The sequence below is a fragment of the Canis aureus genome, chromosome 32 (genome assembly GCF_053574225.1).
Source record: "Canis aureus isolate CA01 chromosome 32, VMU_Caureus_v.1.0, whole genome shotgun sequence".
NCBI lineage: Eukaryota > Metazoa > Chordata > Mammalia > Carnivora > Canidae > Canis > Canis aureus.
The window spans coordinates 23,634,098-23,656,443 of record NC_135642.1 but is presented as its reverse complement, the minus strand read 5'-3'; the positions used below and the strand labels follow the sequence as shown (position 1 = coordinate 23,656,443).

Below are 22,346 nucleotides of genomic sequence, written 5' to 3'. Positions count from 1 at the left end.
TTACCCAAATTATTTTTTTTATTTTTGTGCTTCTATAACATGTATTCAAAGAATAATATTTGAATTTATTTAAATAATTAATTAGTGAAAACATAATTGGCTATCTATTAACAAGAGGAGAAAGAAAGCCAAGGGCCAAGCTTTGTCAGGAATAACAATGGAACATTTTACGTTATAAAATACAGGAGCTGTGCTTGTTTCCATTCTTTTTGCCTTCTTCCTAAAAAACAAATCATATCCTGTTGCACTCCTGCTTTTTGTCAGGACCTGTGTTGGGTGTTAAAGGAGACTATTTAAACAATGAATAAAATAATGCCTGACCTCAAGGAGTATAAATTTAGACTATAACTTTTCTACAAATACTAAGTTATTACAAAATAAAATGTTTAAAATAAAACAAAAAGGGAGGGTCTTTGATTTGATCAGTTGTCTCATTTGACACATTTGAAAGCAAACAGCAGGTATTTCTGGCTGAAAAAAAAAATCTTTTGAATACCCTAGGTATAAAGCCACAGACATGGTTTGTCATGAAACTACCCCAGTAACAGCTTAATGCAGGATGAATCAAATCTAAAATCCATCTTGTAGTGGAACTAGTTCTTGTAGAATTTATAATTATTTTTCATACTAAAATATTGTACCAAAAAATAAAAAATAAATAAATAAAATATTGTACCACCCAAAAGGCTCTGTTTTTGCCCATGCTAGTGCATCCTGCCATCCCTATGTGAATGAGTTTTGGGTTACAAAGTCCTTTGGATTTAAAGGTCAATTAGCTTGGTTCCACTTTAATTAGAAACCATCATAATAGTGCTGTGTGAGTAATTTATGGAGGCATAAATATTGACATCAATTTTTGTCAGATATTCTGATATCATAAACATCATGTAAATCTAGGCACCAGCAATCAATTTGCACATAATAGACAAATTTTATTAGAACTGTATGACTGCACTACTTGGTTTTTAGAGTCCCTCTCTTCTTGCTACATTAAATCATCATTTTAAATCATGTCATAGTGTTCCTCACAGCAAGCAATCAAAAACAGAAAATTTAAGTTTATTGGATCTTTGCCTAATTTAATGATTTTTCTCCAGAGTTGTGCTCTGTTGGAGCCCTGCAATGAAGGTTTGGCTCTGTGCCTAACACCTCCATGTTGTTCAGAACAGGGCGAGGCACAAACTAAAGCTATAGCAAGAAAAATCTCTTGGTGCTTCTAGAATCTGAAGAGATTTTTGTTAAAATTATTTGTGCTCAGTTAGGATGCCTTGTGGGAAAGCTCTCAGCTTACTGCTCATTCTGAAAGGGGTGACCACGAGTCATTGAACCACAGTCCTCAAGGGCTCCTGGGCTCAGATGTTTCTCCAACCACAATCCATGGATATCTTTGCAGAAGCCCTTGAATTCCCTATAAAAATGTTTTATTTTTTTCTTCAAAATTAATTCCATATTTGTTATTTCTGTTGTTCATAATCTGTTAGTCTTTCCTAGAATATAAGCTCTGTTCAGGCAGGGATCTTGTCTATGATGTTCTTAGATAAATCCCAAATGCCTAGAACAATTCTAGCCCAAAGTAAGTACTTTGTGTTCAATGGACTAACCAAGATAATCAAATTTTGAGTCAGTTGGATGACTAACGTATAATGGAGAGCAGTCCCAGAATCTTAGCACCTGCTTTTGGGCCCGCATTTTATAACCATGTATGCCAAGAAATCAAGTTTCAAGTAGTATTCTTCAAATTGGAGATCATGGGCCACTGGGCTCTATAGAAATGTTTGCAGAGGTCCATAAATTCTGAAGACAAAGCAACATTGGTTGAGCCCAGTTTACAAATGAGGAAACTGAGGCCAAAAGGGACAGGCTTTCTCAAGGCTGCTCAGTCAGTGTTAGAGTCAGAATTAACAGCCAGATCTCTTATTTCTTGGACACTGCTTTTCTCATTCTACTGCACTAATTTCTCTTTTGGAGTTCTTGATCTTCCATTCAGAAAATTCTAACTCTGAAATCCAAAACTAGACCCAATCATTTCAGTAAGAAAAGAAAGGCATTTCATTGTCAGTGATTGTTCTTTTTCTTGCTTTTCAATGTTATTTTATGATGCTGACTTTAGTTTTAAAACTTGAAGTATTTGTAATTTGTATGTGTTTACTATCTTGGTTGCTTCTGTATTTTATCTTGACTAGATTATGAATGATCTGAGGATCTGACCCATGTTATTACCATGTTATTTACCAACACCCAGCTCCCAATGGGTTTTAACATACAATAAATAAAAACATACAAGAAACATTTTCTTGGTATTGAGAACATCAAACCAACCTGGATTTATATTCCTCAAATTGGGAAGAGATCACAGAGGCTGAGGAATATCCCTTATAATCGTGTCTTTCTCTAAATAACTGATTTTTCTACCTTTCTTTCAAACCTTCACTTGACTCAGAAAACTACTTCTTTTACATATGGAAGCACAATCCTGGGATATATACCACATCAGTTTCCTAAAGAGAAACATAACCCAGTTGGGCACAATTGGGTTGAACAAAAATATTGTCTTAGAATGTTACTAGGTATCTTCTTCAGTCACCTTTTTTCTGTTTACTTGTGTTAGTTAATAAAATTGATAGACCTATCACTCATTCAAAATTATAAAATATGACTTATGCAAATCATTGAGATAATTTTTTTCAAGATTTTATAAATTATTCAGCCAGGCATAATGCTCCATTAGAAGATCTGTAGACTGTTTTTCACAGCATCATAGTCATTGAGTTAGAGCTGCAAAATATTAGGATCATCTGATCCAACCTAATAAAGAATAAACAAACCCAGAAAAGGCAAATGACTTGCACAAGGACATCTAGCTAGTCAAAGTGAGACTGGGATATGACAAAGGCTTCCAAATTCTCCAATATTTCTCTTGCTTTGATAACATACAAGTAATTTATATTCATCAAATATCTCTGTTGCTTATGTTATTGCTAATGGAAAATTTGTGATATAGAATCTAATATTTTTCAGAAGGATTTGAGAATTCAGCCATGTTAGACCAAAAGTCTCCTCTCGGGCATGTATAGCTTTTCTGCATGCTCTCTCTGATGATACACTAATCAGTACTATTCCTAAAGATATTAACCATTCTTTTATTGTGCTAAAAATATCTTACTTTAAATTTTATTAGGCTACTATTATATATTGAAGAGAAATGATGCATTTACCAAAAATACGACTCAGAGACACAAAATTCACTACCTCTACTAGATCTTCCATCTCAAGAATAAGCCTGATTACATTGACCTGGTCCTTGATAACTCCTCACTGAACTGGTCAGTTTGTTGGCACAGCCAAAGCTCTTAGGTTCCACATTCTGGTCATTATCATGGGGATGAGGTGGAGTTGGTGGTGGGGGGCGGGGGGGCTAGGAATATATTATTTATTAAAAGACTACAAAAGTGTGGCAGTGAAAATTTGAGCAATCATAAGTATGTTCCATGTCCTATGTAAAATAATGACTCTAATAAAAAGTCAGAAAGATGACTCTGACAAAGATCATGCCTCCCTAGAGTTTACAATCCAGGCATATATACAGACTCTGGTGGAAATGACAAGAGAGTTAACAACAAAGAACTTCAGGAGATTAGAGGAAGAGAAAAATTATCCTGGGGACTGGGGTAGGGTGGCAATCAGGGATGGTTTAGAGAGTGCAGGCCCACATCTAGATGCCACAAAAACTGAGTGTGTACGTGTGTGTATCAGTTGGGTGTACATCAGCTGTTGCTGCCTCCACCCAGGCAATAGCTGAGCAGTTTGGGTGTATGAGCAGCAAGTCTGCAGAATTAGATTAATCATTTGTATTTGACTGCTTGCTTTATGATCAATATGGAAATGATGGCTCCAGGCAATATTACAGACTCAGTCTCAAAGTTTAAGTTGTAAAAAGGCTCTTCAAAACTCTTGTGGAAAGTAGGCTTCTAAAACAAGGAACAGTCTTTGAAAACTCTTGCTTTGAAAGGGGCAACAGAACACATATTGGTCCTTGTGGTCAAACTCACAGTTAGTGCAAATAGTATTAATTTTTAATAGACAAAGGTTAAAGACAAACTAAAAAAAAATATTTAAAAAGCGAAGATTTGAAAATTCAAGGCTGTGTATGCTTTACCTTATATAACCAATTATTAAGCCCTGTCAAGTGCATTCCTTTGTCTACTCCTCAGTATCCACTACATAATAACTCCATAATAATTCCAGTCATTCTCTACATTGCAGCCATACAGAACTTCTCAATGCATAGATAGGAACTTTATAATCTCTTGCTTAAGGATCACCTGGCTTTGCTTAACTTCCTGCAGTAGATCCTCATTACCCAACACATGAGCTCCAAGTTTCTGGACATGGTATTCAAAACTTTTCTTTTCTCTAAATTTTTTTCCCTTCACCTACATACATCCAAACTCTAATCATGGTTTCTTTAATATACCATGCTTGTTCATGTACCCATCTTTGCAAATGTTGTTCTCCATAGTTAGAATTTTCTTCCCTTACGTCTACTCAAAGAATGTCTAATCATTCTTCAAGGCTCTCTTCAATTATCATCGCCTCCATGAAGCAATTCACCACAGATCTATAGTGCTCTGTTCTTGATGACCATTAATTATCTGCACACATTTGTGATAGTATGCATCTCTTTTCATTGTAATATTTTATTTGCATGCATGGCTGTGATTTCATTGAGTGTACAGACTCTCTCATCTTTGCATCTCATACCACTCATCAATTTCCAGAACAAATAAAAGTCAAGCATTTGTTACATTAGTTAAGACTTTATGCTTTGACTACAGATTTTATTTTATTTTTTTTTAAAGAAAGTTGACTGAGCTGGGACCCCTGGATATTAAATCAAATTCAAAGATGCTGGTGAGAAATCAAATCATTTTTATGTGAGCACGATCACTAATAGCCTTAAGCAGAATAGAACATTATTTTAAAACAAGTGATTGATCTTGATAGCAGCAGGGCAAGCCAAGGGACAAAGTCCCTTGCTAGCTCCCTGAGAAGAGGGACTGTTTTCTAGTTCTTTTTTATCACATGCAAAACCTTGTAAAGTGTGGGACACATAGCAAACCCTCAATAAATGCTTGTGGAGAGAACAAATAGTGTTACACACATGGGGATGAAACTCCGTATTCGAAACTTTCTATTCATTCTCCCATACCTCAGATCATGACTTAAACTAGCTAATATAAAATTTAGTCAACAATATTAATTAATCTCAACATTAGCTGCTATTAGTACCTATTGAGAAGTTTCTCATTATCCTTTTAGTATAGCAAATCTTTTATATTGAAGATCTATTTGCATTAAATATCTGGGATATTTTAATTCTATTTTCCCCGTTTCATTTTGGATTCTAGTCACAGTTATTTGAGTGATCACTTTGAGGTCAAAGATGCTAGCATGAGCACTTCTGCACATGTTTATATAATACTTAGCACACAACAAATGATTGCTGAAACGAAATAGTTAACCTACATTGTCAAAAACGAATTTAGCTATAATCTTCATACATAAATACACACAAATATATGGCATTCTGAAAAACAGAAGGAATATTTGCCCAAAACAGGGATCACTTAAACTAAGCACAAAGAATAAAGATGTGCATTTTAAAAGATAGCCAAGTGAAACAGTTGAAGCCTAAGTTGGGCATCAGACAGACCTGGGTTCAGTTTCTAGTTCTGTAACCAGCTCAGCGATCTTGAGTAAAGGTTGTGCTTCAGTTTTCTCCCCTGGCAACAATGAATTAATGCCACCTTTTTAATAGACTGTGGGCAAAATTAAATAAGCTAAAACACCAGAAAGCACTTACTACCATACCTGCAGAGACCACTCAGTGATAGCTTGTTGTAGTGCTCTTAATTGGCCATGATGGTCCCCTAATCCTTTCTTTACCCTTCTAGTGTAGTTGTTGCTATTAATGATGTACTATTAGAGAATCAAGACCCTTCTGAGCAGTGTTTCTCAAACATTAGCATGCAACACAATACCCTAGAAGGCTTATTAAAACACAGATTGCTGGGCTCCATCACCACAGCTTCTGATTCATTAGATCTGGGGTAGGGCCAAGAATTTGCATTTCTAACAAGTTCCCAGGTGGTGTCAATGATGCTGATCCTGGGGCCACTCTTAAAGAAGCACTGCTTTTGAAAAAGTTGTTTCTGTTTTAATGAGAATTTCTGCAGGAAGGGGGAAAAAAGATACTTATGAGTTCTTGAGTATGGGTAACTCTCAGGGCCTCCTGGGGCTTGGATATACAGGAACTGAGTACTCTCACCTTCCATCCCTACACAGGGAAAGAGAAATCACTTCAGGTTCTCAAAGGACAAACCCAGAGCAACCACCAGATGGGCTGAGAGGGGATGTCAGGGTAGAAGTCAAAAGATAGGAATTCTGAAGGCTCCCAACCACCTGACTTCTGCTATTTTCAAAAGCTCTTTTTCACTATATTCAGAAAAAAAAATTAAAAAACAAACAAATAAATAAATAAATGAACTACTTTGGAAAGTACATGTACTGAATGTGTATTCATCTCCAAAATTGAACTATATAACCAACATGTATTTATTGGGATCTAATCAAAGAGAAATATGTATAGTTTCTGCCATAGAATAGCTCAGAATGTGGGAGTATGGCAGGCACGTTAAGAAAAAAAAAATGATCTAACCTACCTAACATTAGTGCTAAAATAGAGAAAAAAAATGTGAAAGGGGATATAGAAACACATAACATGAAGACCAGTAATAAATAACCAATGTATTTGTGGTGTTTACTGTGAGGCATTGTTCTGTTAATCCATTTAATTCTCACTACAGCCTATGAGATAAGCACTATGACTAGTCCTATTTTACATATAAAAAAACTGAAGCACAGAATGGTTAAATGAGCTGCCCAAGGTCACACAGGAAAAACTGTAGCAGAGTTAAAATTTGAAACTAGGCAATCCTGCTCAACACCTTTGTTCTTAACCACTACACTATCTGGAGCTGAAATAAGGAGATGAAATTAAGAAAGATAGATGGAGACAAAAGATGATTTATGAGAATGGTTCAAATTATCAAGTAGAAATTCATCGCTTTCTTCCCATATACCTGAAATCATCTTAGTATTGGACTCTTTCTGCTCCAGGTAGAATCATTACTGCATTGCCATATCTGAATATAGGATAATCCAAAGAAGCATACTGCTTATGTGCACTGACTTCTGTTATGTCGCACTATTTCCTTAAATACAGCAGAGTGAGTTTCATAATAAATTATGTCTCAATCCTATGCATTAGTGCTGGCTGCTCTCCCACAATGTCAAAATTGTAAGCAATTGGCACAGAGTCATTGTGACAATATGTAAATTACTTGTAAAGGGAACTTGATCTTGTGTAATAAATGCTATTTGAATCTTAATTTGCTAACAATATTTTAATGCAGTAATTGAGGTCATGAAAGACGTGGGCTAGAGATGAAACCATCTATAACTGTTGGTTTTAAACAGGACTGCATTACCCAGGTTTATAAAATACTCCAAGGAATTAAAAGGCAAATACAATGCTTATATTTGCTATGAAAAAGCACTGAAATGTAACTGTGGAAAAAGATATAATATGATACGGGACCATAAGAGGGGTTTAGAAGAGGTAATCAAAGGTTTTTTCTAACTCTAAAATTTCTTAGTTCTAAGATCAATGTCCCCTGACTTATCCAGGTTTTTCCCTAATGAAATAAAGAGACATCTCATTAAATCAAGGGCCCCCATTTAATTCTTAATAATTTGGGGCACCTCCTCTCATCTCCATCTTTCATAATTAATCACCAAGCTTCCTTTGTCTTCTCAGAGAAAGCCCTCAACCAGGTATCTGCCCAGTCTTCTTTCTCTTTTCAGTCCAGCTCTCTGATCAAAATCAAGTTCAGCATCTGTGAAATTGACCTCAAGTGTGAAATCATTTTTTAATGATAAAGTGCCAAAAGTGTTCTGTAAGTATAAGGTATTAATTGAGTGCTATAATTATTATTATGCAGCTACTTCCCATAGTGATGACCTTTGTTCTCCTCTACCTCTCCTTCATCTGCTCTATTTTATGGTCTGTCATTTTTGAGGGTTTAAAGCCTCTCTTCTTTTCTGATATCTGAAACTCTGGTGCTCTTTCTTTCCTTGAGTTCTGACCTCTGTGAACAGAACTAAGCTTTCTCCAAACCCAGCTGACACTGTAGGAAAAGTCAGATTTGGCTCTGATTGGAGCCAACAATCACCATTTCTCCTTCCATGTGCAGACAAGCAAAACCTATGTTGATTGACTCCCACTTATACAGCTTGGGCAGTCTCTGGAATAGGAAGATCTTCTGAAGGGAGCCACTCATCAGCAAAGACCTGAAAACCACCTTTTTATGTTATGCCCTTTTTTCAGAAACTTAAAATGCTGTCCTCTTGTGGACAAGTTCATGAGTCCTCATTCAAGACCTGTGATCTTGTTGAATATAACCTATCCAATCATTACTCACTTACTTCTGGCTTCTCTATTCGGATGTGGGTCCATGATCTCAGTTTTCTCTGTACTTCTTGCTCCCCTAGATGAGGACTACCCATCCTTCTCACCATCCTGGTACTAGCCAGTTTTCCAGGCCAAGTTCAAATCTTATTTTTGCAATGGAGCTTGGAACTATTTCATTGGGTCCATATATTTCTTTCCTTCTTGATTCAAATCCCTGCTCAAAAGTGATCTCTTCTAGAATTAGTTTCTTCCTCTTAAGGGCTTCCAAAGAACTTTGCTTATAATTCTATAAAAACACCGTTTTGCACTGCAAGTATGGTTTATATGTTTCTTTTACTACTAAAATGAATTTTACATTCATTCTAGTAGAATCTGTATTTTGTTCATTTAAAAAGATAACAAAATCTGATCTATAGTAGATACTTGATAAATAATTGTTGGATAAAATAATAAATGATTCCCCAAAGCTCTGAAAGTATATAATGTTGAAACTTCTCTTTATATGCTCATTTATACTTTTGCTTATTTTTTTATTATTCATTGTACTTATTCATTTGTAAGTTTCTTTACATATTATTCATACCAATCTCATCAGTTATATATATTGGAAATATTTTATCACCATTTGCAACTTGTCTCTTTACTTTGTTATAGTTCACTTACTAAGATGCTAATTTTAATGTGGTCAAATTTACAAATATTTTACATGCAGCACCTTTTGTGTTTTGTTAAAAAAATATTTCCATACCTAGTTTAAAAGGGCATAAAGTTCCAATTCAGAAAAGTTGGGTTTGTATCATATACTACCATTTATTTTCTGTGGGATCCTGGTCAAATTTTATAATTTCTGTGGACCTTTAGTCTTTTTTATGAATAGTTAATATTATGCTACTTATATAAAGAGTTACCATGAGGATTAAGTGTGAGCAATGTTCTATATAAAGTGTTACATGTAAAAAAATAAATAAAAAAATAAAGTGTTACCTGTATGTTAATTTTAGTAATGGTTAAGAATAATTTTGTGCGGGACACCTGGGTGGCTCAGTATTTGAGCTTCTGCCTTCGGCTCAGGGCGTGATCCTGGAGTCCCCAGATGGAGTCCCACATCAGGCTCACTGCATGGAGCCTGCTTCTCCCTCTGCTTATGTCTCTGCCTCTCTCTCTCTCTCTCTCTCTCTCTCTGTCATGAATAAATTTATAAAATCTTTTAAAAAAAAGATTAATTTTATGCAACCAATGTGGTCTGGAGTTTCCAAAATGAATAGAATACCAGAACAGAATTCAGTAATCCAGAGTTCTAGACTACTCATTTCCACCATGACCTTCCTGAATATCCTCAGACATGATTTTTAACCTTCATCAGCCTCAGTTTATCATCTGTAAAATGGCTATACAGTCAGTCTCCTTGTGATTTTGTGAGCATATGATAATGTTTAATAAACAGGGCTGGGGCCAGGGTGCAGTGAGTGAGGCACTCACCTCCAGTGCAAAATAAAAGGAGACACCAAAAAACTCTAATCGAGATAAACAGTATTTTAATGTAATAGTCTTAAGAATCAAAACTAGTGTAAAATTCCATGATGAACCAGATATCAAATTTTTAAATAAAGATAGGATTTTATTTTTAGTAGGGTTGTTTCCCACATTTAATAAATTTTGTTTTCCATATATGAGAAACTATTACTCACACAATTATCTAGTATAGAATGGCCAAAGATAGAACTAGAAACATGAGGTAAGGTTATTGTTTGAAGCTTTTTAAGAGCAGTTGCAAACACTTGATCTTTGTTCTCTTCAGCAACAATAGATGGTGAGTGGTTGCTGCTCAGCTGGCAGGTGACGGTGTTTTGAAAGCTTTGGAAGCCTGTTTCCAGCTGATTGGCTATTTTCACCATTGGTGAGTTACTCTGTCTTAATCACAGCTGACTGATCTCAGCTGGCTGCGCTCTTTGGCTTTGTACCTCTTTTCCTCTCAAAGCCAATGCTAATAGCAAAGGTGTCACTCCCCCCCTCCAACCCCCGACCCTCCCCGCAACTACTGAAGCCTCCCTCTGCCTAAGGAACAGCAAGGCCAGTAAAGGGGCTTTCTCATAAACACAGAGCACTTCCAGCACATGGTAAATAATAAACTGAAACTCAGCCAGCTGGTGACAGGATTGGCTGGTGACAGGATTAGTGACAAAGGTAGTTAAGGAGCTGGGGAGTGTTTTAAGAACTTAGAACCACTGAACATTTCCCTGCTCTGCATGCGTGGAATGCACCAATAAGTAATGAGCTCGATATAATTCTTAGCTTTGGAAGCCCCTCCTGATGAGATTTACTGAAGAGGCAGAGGAGACTCCCAGACCTATAATGCACCTTCAGGGGTATGATAAAGGAGGATAAGTGTACCATATTTAATAGTCAAATATACCTTCTGTTTTTACTGTTGTGAATATTGACTTCCAAATGGATTTAATCAAAATCAATAACAAAATGTACAGTAATGAAGAAATATAAAATGCAGTAATGTATAGGCCAAGAGGTTGAATATGGAATATATTAATAGAAAAGCACCTTTGCAAGAATAACTCATCCCTCTTTTAGAATCTCTCTTCACCTAATGTGAGACAATAAGAAGGAGAGGCAAAGCTCTAGAGCAGGCCACAAAGCAGGTCCTTTAGAGAACTTTGAAAAATTATCTTCTTAGCAAATTTAGTGAGACAGTATTGAGCTACAGCTAGAAAAACAAAATAAAGAAATCTGTTTATAAGATCAGAAGGGTGACCCTATGGGTGGATGGTCCAAACATTGTCCTTTCAGGTTAGCTTTTAAAGGGAAATAATATGACTGATTTATAACAATATCATAATGATTTTCTAAAAGTTAAGTAATTCTAAAATGCTTTATATATATCTTTGGAGCATACACATGCATCCTAAAGTTAAATGGCAAAGGGCACACTTTGTTAAGAATTGTCTACTTATTAAATTTATATCCTAGGAGGTAAAAGAGGGAAATGTATTATCTAGAATTGGCCAGAAAGGCCCAAGGTGATCTTTGAATAATCAATATTTTCCAATATCTGCTATAGCTTTAAAACAGAGAAAAATAACAGATATTGGCATTCACTAGAAATCTGTTTTTTTTTTTCTTTTTTAAAAGAAGTTTAATGATTTGCTGGTAAAGACGGACTATAATACAAAGATTTCAGAGTATTTTACCAAGAAGGAATACATTCCCATTTTATAGAAAATCAAACTCAAGTCTCAGGATAATAAGTCTCACCATAAATCACTGGATGAATTCTTTCACTCATTTATCATTTCTATTTATTTCTTTACAACTTCAATTTACTTTTCCCTTCTCATATTTGGCTGTTACTCCTCTCAATTAGCCTCTGTGTTACCATCTACATTCCTTCATTTCCTTCCTCCTCTGTTTTCCCATTTCTTCTTTGACCATTCTTATACTCTCTAGAGAAGCTTTAAATGAGGAAAGAAGAAAGGCAATAAATAAACAAAATAGCCTACTTTTAACTATGGGTAGAATAGCAAATTTAAGGCAAAAGGTACCATCTTTTGAATCCCTCCTCTTAAAATGGATTGAAAGGATCAAAAAAAGGAAGAAAAGGAGGGGGAGGGGGAGAAATTTAAAGGGCAGAAAGAAAGAAATGAATGAATTACCAATGTTTGCTAGCACAGTCCTGCAGTGATTAATGTGAACTTCCACATGCCACTCCTGTATAATGCCTGAGCATTATTGGAGACAAGCACTGACATACAAAAACATTATTAGAATTTGAGCAGCAATAGCCGCTTTAGGGGTGGAATGCCTCAAAATTCAGAAATCAGGCACAGACCATCTAGGGTCTAGTGGCATTTCCTACTCATCCTCAAGGGACTCCACCATGACTGGAGTAATAGAAGTCAAAACTTCAATCAGGCCCTTATTAGTTACTTTGCACACAGGATATGAGGTACTATTGTTGATGGCAAGCGAGAGCTATTGCAGCTTAGAATTGACAATGCTTTTTTTAAAAGCTATCTTTGACTGCTCAATATAAGGTTAGGAGCAGGTCATGTACCAGGTTTTTTACCAAATTAATGCTATCAGGGGAATTACACTTAAATGGAATTCTTTCTATCTAAACAATTCCATCTAGTTTCATCACTGCTTCTTCTCTCCATCCCTCCCTATATAAAAAAAAATCAGACGAGTAGACATATGGAATAATATACAAAAAAAAAAAAAAATCAAGTAATCAAACAAAGACTTACAACCAAGTCTGTGCCCTTTCTCTAAGTTATCTAGGAAACCAAAGTCTCAAATAGTAATTTTTTTGACAGGTTTCCAATAATATTTAATATTCTGCTTTTTGGTACATAAACTCCATTCAAATGACCAAAAAAAAAAATTTAAAGAGATTCTTTTATTTCAGAATCATTTCTCTCATCTATTTTTCATTCAAATAGCACATTCGTGTGTTTAAAGGAAGGCTTCCTAAATCAGCCATCAAATACATGTAGGAATCAAAATCTAAACATAATTACAACTTATTATTCCTTACTTAAAGACAAGATGCCTTTATGGCATCTGTCATTTTTTTTTTCAAGTCTAACAACTCTCCTATCCAGTATTTCCATAACAAAGAGTGATAGTGCCAGTTCTGCACATAGTAAGTGGAATAATTGGAAGTGTTTGTTTTCAGTAATTAAGTTAGTGATAATTATTTAAGCACCATTGTGCCCACATCCAATATATTTGTTTAAAAGGGGGCATTAGAGGTAGGAGAGAATTCATAAAAGTAGCCTTAAAGGGACTCTAAAAAACATAGTAAAAAGTGATTTTTAAACTAAGAAGTGATGAGAATAAAGGCTGTATTTCAGGAAGATTTGTCTCTTGTGGATACTTGGCAATTTAGGGATAGAAAAGGAAGGATAAAAGAACAGGAGTTAATAGGAAGGAGAATGGAAGCCAAGGACTTGAGAATGCTTAGACAATAATCCACAATAAGGTAAAAAGGGCATGCTACAGACTGAATGTTTGTGTCTGCCCCAAACTCCTATGTTGAAACCTAATCCTCAGTGTGATGGTATTAGGAGGTGGGGCCTTTGGAAGATAATTAGGTGATAGGGTGGAGGCCTCATGAATAAGATAAATGTCCTCTATAAAAACCACCTTAGAAGCTCCTTTACCCTTTCTACCATGTGAGAACACAGCAACAAAACAACTGTCAGTGAACCAGAAAGCAGGCACTCATGAGATACTGAACCTGCTGGCACCTTGATCTCAGACTTTCCAACCTCCAGAACTATGAGAAGTAAATATTTGTTGTTTATTAGTCACCTAGTCCATGGTATCCTGCTATAGTAGCCCAAGTGAACTAAGATGTGATCTAAACCACAAAGTGAAGAGAAAAAATAAGGAAGGCAGATCGGAAGGAAATTGTGATTATTTTAAGACTGGCAGGTATAGATAAACAGACATTTATAAAAGATGAATCCTAAATTGTGATACCAGAGAACCAGGAGAAGGAATTTACCACTTACAGGAAAATGGGAGTCAGCAAAGAGCATTGATTTGGAAATAGGAAAAAGTAGAGGAAGGGGCAGGGAAATTATAAGGTTAAATATGTGGTTTAGCACTTGTTAAATTTGAGAGGATGAGGTTACATCTATCTAGAGCAATTTAATTAACAGATAAAAAGTTGGTGTCTGGATTAGAAATAAAAATTGAGATGGATGTTGTAAGCAATCAGCATGGAGATGAAAGCAGAGGTCTTGAGAATCACTATTCTGGCCCACGAAAAAAAGGCAGAGAAACAGAAGGTCAAAGGAGTGATGTTGGAGGAAATTTGATTTTGAAAGATGGGATTTGAATAAAAAAAAAGAGAGAGAGAGAGAGATCACAAAGAAGAAGGAGGGAAAGGCTCCAGGAGCCTTGGAATAATTGCAAGAATCCTTACCAGGAAGCAGAAGACATGGGTTTATTTCTAGTTTTTCACTTACTCATGGTAACATTGACTGAGTTCTGTGGTTGTGCTGTGCTTCTGTAAATTAAAGGATGTGGATGAGTTCGTCTTCTGCTTAGGGTATTAGGATATAGAAAGCTAGAGTGTTACAGAAACTCTAACAACAAAGAAACGCCAGATAGACAAAAAAATCAACTGTTTTTGAATCTCGGGAATTTTATTCCAAGTGTGACAGGAAGCCATCAGAGGGTGATGAGAAAATACATAAGTTTCAAAAGCTGGGTGCCACAGATAGTTAAATTTTAAAAGAGTGTTAGTGTGAGAGTAGGAAGATTCTTTTGGAGCTTTTACAGTGGTTCCTACTGAGGTGATACTATCTTGGGCTAAGGTGGGAGTAGTGGTCACACACAGAATGTATTTGGACAGAATTGCTGACAGCATGTGTTAGCTATATGGGCATTGGTCAGGAGGAAGTCTCTGCCTTGATGAGAAAAATTTCCAGCCTGAATCAGAAGATCCAGCTCTAAGTAGATTTCAAAGCTCTGGGAAGTAACACAGTATAAAATATGGCTAGGCACACAATGACTGTCAATATTTTAAAATCCTGCAAAATATGGAGAATATTTTCAAGCAGTAGAATCCCAACAGAAAGTGCATTTTAACAGAGCATATTTGCACCTTCCCGTCTTTCAAAATGTTTTCCACGTTTCCACTCAGGGTGTTCTCCCTAGTGAGAGCCATGGGTGGAATCGTTTTGAAAGTGCTTGCCTTTCATCACAAGCCAAAATAAATCAAAAACTGTGGTCACAGCTTTTGCCAGGATTGGTTCAATTGTGAAAAAGAATATGTTTGATCTGTGGAGGCTCTCCAAGGGAAAATGTTTTGAGTGAAAGGGCAGCATTTTATTTTCTAAAAACAAATGCTTCGTCTTTCCCCATCCATAAAGGCTATATCTGCACACATAGAAATGAAGAAAAAAGTTTAAATACTTACCCAAGCCATGCACAAAGAGAAAGGTGCTGAAAGGAGGGAGAAACACAGCATTTTGAGGCAATGGTAGGATTAGTCTTGCCTGCATTATTCAGATTAAATATCTAACTGGAACAAAGGCCCAAGATTACTGTTCTACTTCCACTTCACCTAAAAGGAGGAAGATCTTGTGAATTTTATTTTTCTAGGAGACAACTGGTGCTTTTCTTCAGACTCTCTTAAGATAGATTCCTAAGAGTTAGTGTGTAAAATCAACAACTGGTAAATTTTTATAATTCTGCATATTAAATAAAAGCTGCTATAAAAAGTGACTATCTTCTAAATGTCAACCCAGTATTTTTCCCATGTGGAAGGATGTTTTCCCTGATTAGATTTATAGCTTTTTCCAAGTCCTTAATCAATGCAGTCTCAATCAAATAACTAATCAACTTTACTTCCTAATTTGATGAATTATACTAATAAACTCCAATTTTCACCAAGAAAATGTAGATTTACCGTCAATTCCTTTTCATTTGAATAAGAGAGTTCCACCATTTTTAAAAATTATCTAGTCCTGGGATCCCTGGGTGGCGCAGTGGTTTAGCGCCTGCTTTTGGCCCAGGGCGCGATCCTGGAGACCCGGGATCAAATCCCACGTCGGGCTCCCGGTGCATGGAGCCTGCTTCTCCCTCTGCCTCTCTCTCTCTCTCTCTCTCTCTCTCTCTGGGTGACTATCATAAATAATAAATAAAAATTTAAAAATAGTTATCTAGTCTTACTTTTGATTTGCAGAAGTTCTGACTAAGCTAAATTTTCTTTTGGAATATGCCCAATATACTAAGTTTTATGCCTCTATAAATGGTATCAGATTTTTTTTTCATCAGTTACCATGAGAGTCTTATCCCTCTCAATTTCATTAATGTCTCATAATGAAGGAAGTATACTATGTGGGGTTGTTTGTCTTGAAGGTAATGAATATTCTGTGACTCAATTCTGTCACTCTTGTCATTCACTGAAGCATGAGTCTTGAGCCCTCAATCACATGGGCACACTTAGATACTCCACCCTGATATTCTAATTTCATATTTGGGTATATAGACTTTCCTTTAGTCTTTGCCAATCTTACAATGATTATTTCTTTTTTGGTATATTTTTTTAATAAGAAGATGAAAACAGAAAACATGTTCAAGGAATAATGCACCAGATGTAAATATCTTCTACACTAACTTGACCACCAAACTCTAATGGTCAGGACCCTCTCTTTTATACTACCTCTAAGATTGCTTGTTGCTGCCTATACTGCTGAATTTCCAATATGTATTACCAACTTATTAAATGCTTAATCAAATCTCCCAACTTGAGTTCAATTTAATTTGACCACTACTGTTATGCCCCTACTATGTACTAAATCCTATTGATAATATATTGATGAATAAAATAACCCTTTGTTCATGGGCTCACGACTTGGAAGTAGGGGTCCTAGATTAGTGCTTATTTTGAATGATCCTAGATTGGCATTTATCTTGAATAGATACAAAACTATGGAGAAGCTTATTTGTAAAAAAATCAGGGATCAGAGACCTTCAGAGTCACCACAGTCTTCCCATTCAGGGCATTTCCTTAATCATGGAATTCTCCAATCCATTCCAAGGAATATAAGCATTAACACATAGGAGAAGGGGGTGCCTGGGTGGCTCAGTGATTGAGCATCTGCCTTCAGCTCAGGTTGTGGTCCCAGGATCCTGAGATTGAGTGTCGCATTGGGCTCCTTGTAGGGAGCCTGCTTCTCCCTCTGCCTATGTCTCTGCCTCTCTGTGTCACTCATGAATAAATAAATAAAATATTTAAATAAATAAATAAAACCTTAAAAAAAACATAGAAAAAGACACATTGCTCAGTGATTCCAATCTTGTAGTTCTTATTACCTTTACTGAAAAAAGTTATTTACAAATAAATGCCATGTATGTAATTATATGGTTGGACAAGGTCTTAGAAGTGCCTTGGCTCCGTATTCTTATTTTGCAGATGAGGGGACTAAGACTCAGAAAGGAAAGTGGCTTGTCTTAGGCCACCCACTTCTTAGTGGTAAAACTTGGCTCAATGAGCTTTATTTTCAAACACTTAGATTCCATGCCCCCTCACTGGATATAAAGAGGCCAGAAGTGATCCATATGTAATCTCCATGGGAAAAAAATAAGAAAAATTGGTAAAAGTTACTATCATATTAGAATTCGGCTCTATCAGGTGAGAGATGTGGGGTGTGTGCTGAGCCCCACCACTGACCTTCCTTCTCTTATTCTGGAAGGCTGCTGATTTGCTCCTCCCAATCTCAGAAACCCAGGTCAGTGTGCATGTGAGAGAGGAAAATCTTCCTTTATCTGAGGAAGAGGCCAAGACCACCAGCATCAGGTTAGTGGGGAGAAACTCTGTTTTTAAGCTGCATAGGGTCAAAACACAGCTTTATCATCTATTATGTTCACCTGGGTAAGTTATCTAACCTCTCCGTGTTTCAATTGCTCTCTTTTTTTTTTCTCACTTGTTTTTATTGAAGTTCGATTTGCCAACATATAGTATAACATCCGGTGCTCATCCCATCAAGTGCCCTCCTCAGTGCCCATCACCCAGTCACCCCAACTCCCCACCCACCTCCCTTTCTTCAATCCTTTGTTCATTTTCAGAGTCAGGAGTCTGTCATGGTTTGTCTCCCTCTCTAATTTTTCCCACTCAGTTCCCCTCCTTTCCTTATAATCCCTTTCACTATTTCTTATATTCCTCATATGAGTGAAACCCTATGATGATTGTCCTTCTCCAACTGACTAACTTCACTCAGCATAATACCTTCCAGTTCCATCCACATCAAAGCAAATGGTGGGTATTTGTCCTTTCTGATGGCTGAGTAATGTGTGTATATATATATATATATATATATATATATATATATGCCACATCTTCTTTATCCATTCATCTGTTGAAGGACATCATGGCTCCTTCCACAGTTTGGCTATTTTGGACATTGTTGCTGTGAACATTGGGGTGCAGGTGACCAGCATTTTACTACATCTGTATCTTTGGGGTAAATACCCAGTAGTGCAATTGCCTGGTAATAGGGTAGCTCTATTTTTAACTTTTTGAGGAAACTCCAGTGTTTTCCAGAGTGGCCGCACCAGTTCACATTCCCACCAACAGTGCAAAAGGGTTCCCCCTTCTCCACATCCTCTCCACCATTTGTTGTTTCCTGTCTTATTAATTTTTGCCATTCTCACTGGTGTAAGGTGGTATCTCATTGTGGTTTTGATTTGTATTTCCCTGATTACAAGTGATGCAGAGCATTTTCTCATGGGCTTGTTGGCCAAGTCTGTCTTCTTTGGTGAAATTTCTGTTCATGTCTTCTGCCCATTTCATGATTGGATTTTCTGTTTCTTGGGTGTTAAGTTTAATACTAGCCCTTTATTTTCTATGTCATTTGCAAATATCTTTTCCCATTCTATAGGTTGTCAATCTCTCATCACTAAAATGGGATAGGATCATATCTACCTCACCATTGTTATAAGTATTAAGTGATATTTATATAGCTATTAGATTTCCCTACCACTTCTGTGCATTTTTAAAATTAATACAGTTCAATGATGTAAGTGCCCAATCTATTAGAAACAAGAATACTTGGGGCACCTAGGTGCTCAGCCAGTTAAGTGTTGCCTTTGGCTCAGGTCATGATCTTAGGGCCCCGGGACCAAGCCCTGTGGCAGGCTCTCTGTTCAGCAGGGCGTCTATTTCTCTCTCTCCTGCTATATCTGTGATCTCTCTCATGCTCTCTCTCAAATAAATAAAATCTTTAAAAAAAACAAGAATACTTAGAGATACATCTTGTCTAAAAGTAGTTTCTTTTGTGTCTTTTATAGAAGGCAAATTTCAGAGTTAGAGGATTCTATTAAGGATTTGTAGTGCAGTTATCTTATACTGTTCATTAAGATGTCAACTTCAACTAAAAGTGGTATCATGCCTGTTCATCATGTTCAGATGGACATCAAACACATCCATTTTTTAAAATTAATAATCACTTTAAATTGGTATTTCCCACATTGAGTTTTATGGAACATCTAAGTCCTTAGAATATACATATGAGTCAAATGAGTCAAAATTTTTTGATAGTCAAAAACATTGGGAAACACTGGGATACACTGAATTTTTTTTATTTTCTTATTTATTTATGATAGTCACAGAGAGAGAGAGAGGCAGAGACATAGGCAGAGGGAGAAGCAGGCTCCATGTACCGGGAGCCTGACGTGGGATTCGATCCTGGGTCTCCAGGATCGCACCCTGGGCCAAAGGCAGGCGCTAAACCGCTGCACCACCCAGGGATCCCTGGGATACACTGAATTTAATGGTTTTCTTTGCTGTAGAACTTTTAAAGCCTATACTATGTTAATGAGATTGTTAATTCTATTTATTAAAGTGAGAAGGAAATCTTCAGGAAATCTTCAGATATAAAAGATTAGCAGCTAAAATGCACCTATGCTTTACAATACTTTAGATTATTAATTGCCTTTGAAAAGATCACTCCTGCAGGCACTGATTCTGATACAATTTTCAAAGTATAAATCTGTATGATCATTGCTAGCTGGGTATATCTGGCATATGCCAGCTGTTAGGAATGAGTGGAAAACATTTTTTTATCACTTCATCAATTTGAAATAAAATGTGGAATTGGTAGCAGAATTTCATACATGTCAGAAAACATTTTTTAAGGTACACTTTCAGATCACCCAGGGTGTTTAGTTGCTGAAGAGTTCACTGCTATGACCATTTTTAATAAGATCAGAACCCAACGATCAGAATAGGCTTTAACCTGTTAGGAAGAAAGTGCATTCCAGTTTGCATTCTGGCCAAAAAGGTTACTGGGTTTGCACCAAAGACAAGACTATAGTCTGCAAAATATGAGACAATCATATCAAAGAGAAGTGGGATGTTGGATGCAGGCCTCCTGCAGGCTGGTGGAGCTTCTATAGTACTAATTATTATGCCACAAGCAACTAAGTCTGCTCCCCTACCTGCCTCCTTCAATTAATTCTAACAGCCCAGAGTATTCCACATCCAGGTGGTTAAAACAATAGGAAAATTGTAATTGGGCTGAAATGTCATAAATTCTTGAGTGTTGTCTTCTATAGTTCATCTACACACTTTCTAGTTGATGTCGCCAGATGTTTCAATCATTTATTTCCTGCTAAATTTTATCAAAACAATACCTAGAAAAACAAAAGCCACAGTCAAGCCTGATTTAAGATAAGGCATCTGCAGAAGGCCTGTTTTCATAAATACGATGCCTAAAGTTGATTGTGAACCTATGTGTTAATGCCCATCAGCTTTTGACAACTGATAGCCACCGCTGGGGGTGATTTGAAAAAGAGAGGATTAGAGTTTAAACAGTGCAGGAAATTGTTCAGTTCAACATTACAAATGTTTGAAAGAAATGCATTTGTGCCTGGTAGGTATAGAATTTCTAAGACATGGGTGAGAGATACATGTCAGAAAATATGCTGTGTTTTGGTCTTCTCTGGAATTAAGTTTTCATTGGCAGTTGGAAAAATATCCACTTGGTACATGAGGTATTTCTCCCATAACTAGACTGAGCCATGGAAATGAATAAATGTTTGCAAACTTTCCTTCCATGTTACTATTTTCCCAGGAGTAGGCAACATTGGAGCCACCAGGCATGAATTGATGTATGAACTGGACAAAGATGTTTGCTGAGTGGGAGGAATGTAGAAGAACATAATGGCTCTAAACTATTAAGACTTCGGTACATATTAGAGGAATCTCTTCTCTCCAAAAGCACCCACCTATACAAGTTACTGGTTTGTTGCCCCTACCCCAACAACCATGACCTCTTCCCTATGCATAAGCATATTAATCCCAGGAGATGCCTTCCATCCCTGATCTCTGGAATTGCATTAGAAAGAATTACATCTGGTTACTATAATAATGGTGTTTTTAAAGAGTTAAACATATATACATTTTTTTTCCAGGAATATTTCTCTTCCATTTACCAAGGGATGTTTGTCCTTATAAATTTTCAATATTATTTTGTTTTAAGGCATATGAAATTTTATCACTTCATCAATTTGAAATAAAATGTGGAATTGGTAGCAGAATTTCAGGCAGTGATAGAATTCCCAAAGGATTCTGATGTCCTTTTAAAAATTAAATACAATAATGGAAGATAAACTGTGTAAAATGCCAGCACTTCTCTTCCCCATCTCCTCTGTTTGTGTACTAAGCCAAGAGGTCTCACTGCCAATCATATTCTAGGAAAGAAATAGTATAGAAAGTGCTTCTGCTATCACTCATGCATTCATTAGATTCCCTGTTTCTTTCATTCAGTTTTGAGTTTGGTGTTAATTCACAGCACATATACACCTATATAAAACATACACAACTTCTCGGATTATAATACAGATAGATTGTTGGTAACTTGAGATATACTGAAAATATTTAGAAATACTTATGGCTGGGTTAAAAATGTCTGAACAAAGAGCTTTAAAATGGAATCTTCACTGGAAGAAACATCTACTGATGGTACAGGATAAATACCATTGTTAGGATAATGAGAAAAGTATTAGATTTCCAAGAAAGACCAATATAGTAACTACTCCTTACCCAAAAAAGAAAGACAGAGAGGAAAAGACAGGGGTGATTCCAAATCTAAACCTCAATTCCAAATCTAAAGTTCTCTATTAATGTAAACAAAATTATTTGTCTTTTCATAACATTACATCAAGTCAAAATGTGATTTATACATCAATCACCCTTGTATGTGTGGTCATTCCTCATAATATTCTGAGTTTTATTACAATGCCTCTGGCTATTTTCTTTTAATTTTTTCCCTTTACTTAT

At 36.3% G+C, this 22,346-nt stretch overlaps 1 protein-coding gene and 1 long non-coding RNA gene across 33 annotated transcripts in view; one reads left to right on the top strand and one right to left on the bottom strand.

Moving 5' to 3' along the window:
* LOC144303242 (uncharacterized) overlaps nucleotides 1–3,355 on the bottom strand; it is a 303,577-nt gene extending 300,222 nt beyond the window's left edge. For 16 of the 23 annotated variants that reach the window (XR_013370277.1, XR_013370288.1, XR_013370292.1 and 13 more), the window contains exon 1: nucleotides 3,216–3,342. Coding sequence is in view for 4 of the 23 variants with exons in the window: in XM_077881163.1 (XP_077737289.1) it covers nucleotides 3,216–3,267 (52 nt within the window). In the remaining 19 variants the exon portion in view is untranslated. Of the gene's footprint in view, nucleotides 1–3,215 lie in introns of all 23 variants that reach the window. The other 7 variants (XR_013370276.1, XR_013370282.1, XR_013370281.1 and 4 more) reach the window with 3 other exon arrangements.
* The window catches only part of LOC144303243 (uncharacterized), a 35,906-nt gene that overhangs the window by 1,073 nt on the left and 12,487 nt on the right, over nucleotides 1–22,346 (top strand). For 3 of the 10 annotated variants that reach the window (XR_013370299.1, XR_013370294.1, XR_013370296.1), the window contains exons 3-7: nucleotides 3,179–3,323; nucleotides 7,880–8,018; nucleotides 10,332–10,430; nucleotides 17,761–17,864; nucleotides 21,139–21,252. This is a non-coding gene — a long non-coding RNA (uncharacterized LOC144303243). Of the gene's footprint in view, nucleotides 1–3,178; nucleotides 3,324–7,879; nucleotides 8,019–10,331; nucleotides 10,431–17,760; nucleotides 17,865–21,138; nucleotides 21,308–22,346 lie in introns of all 10 variants that reach the window. The other 7 variants (XR_013370297.1, XR_013370295.1, XR_013370300.1 and 4 more) reach the window with 7 other exon arrangements.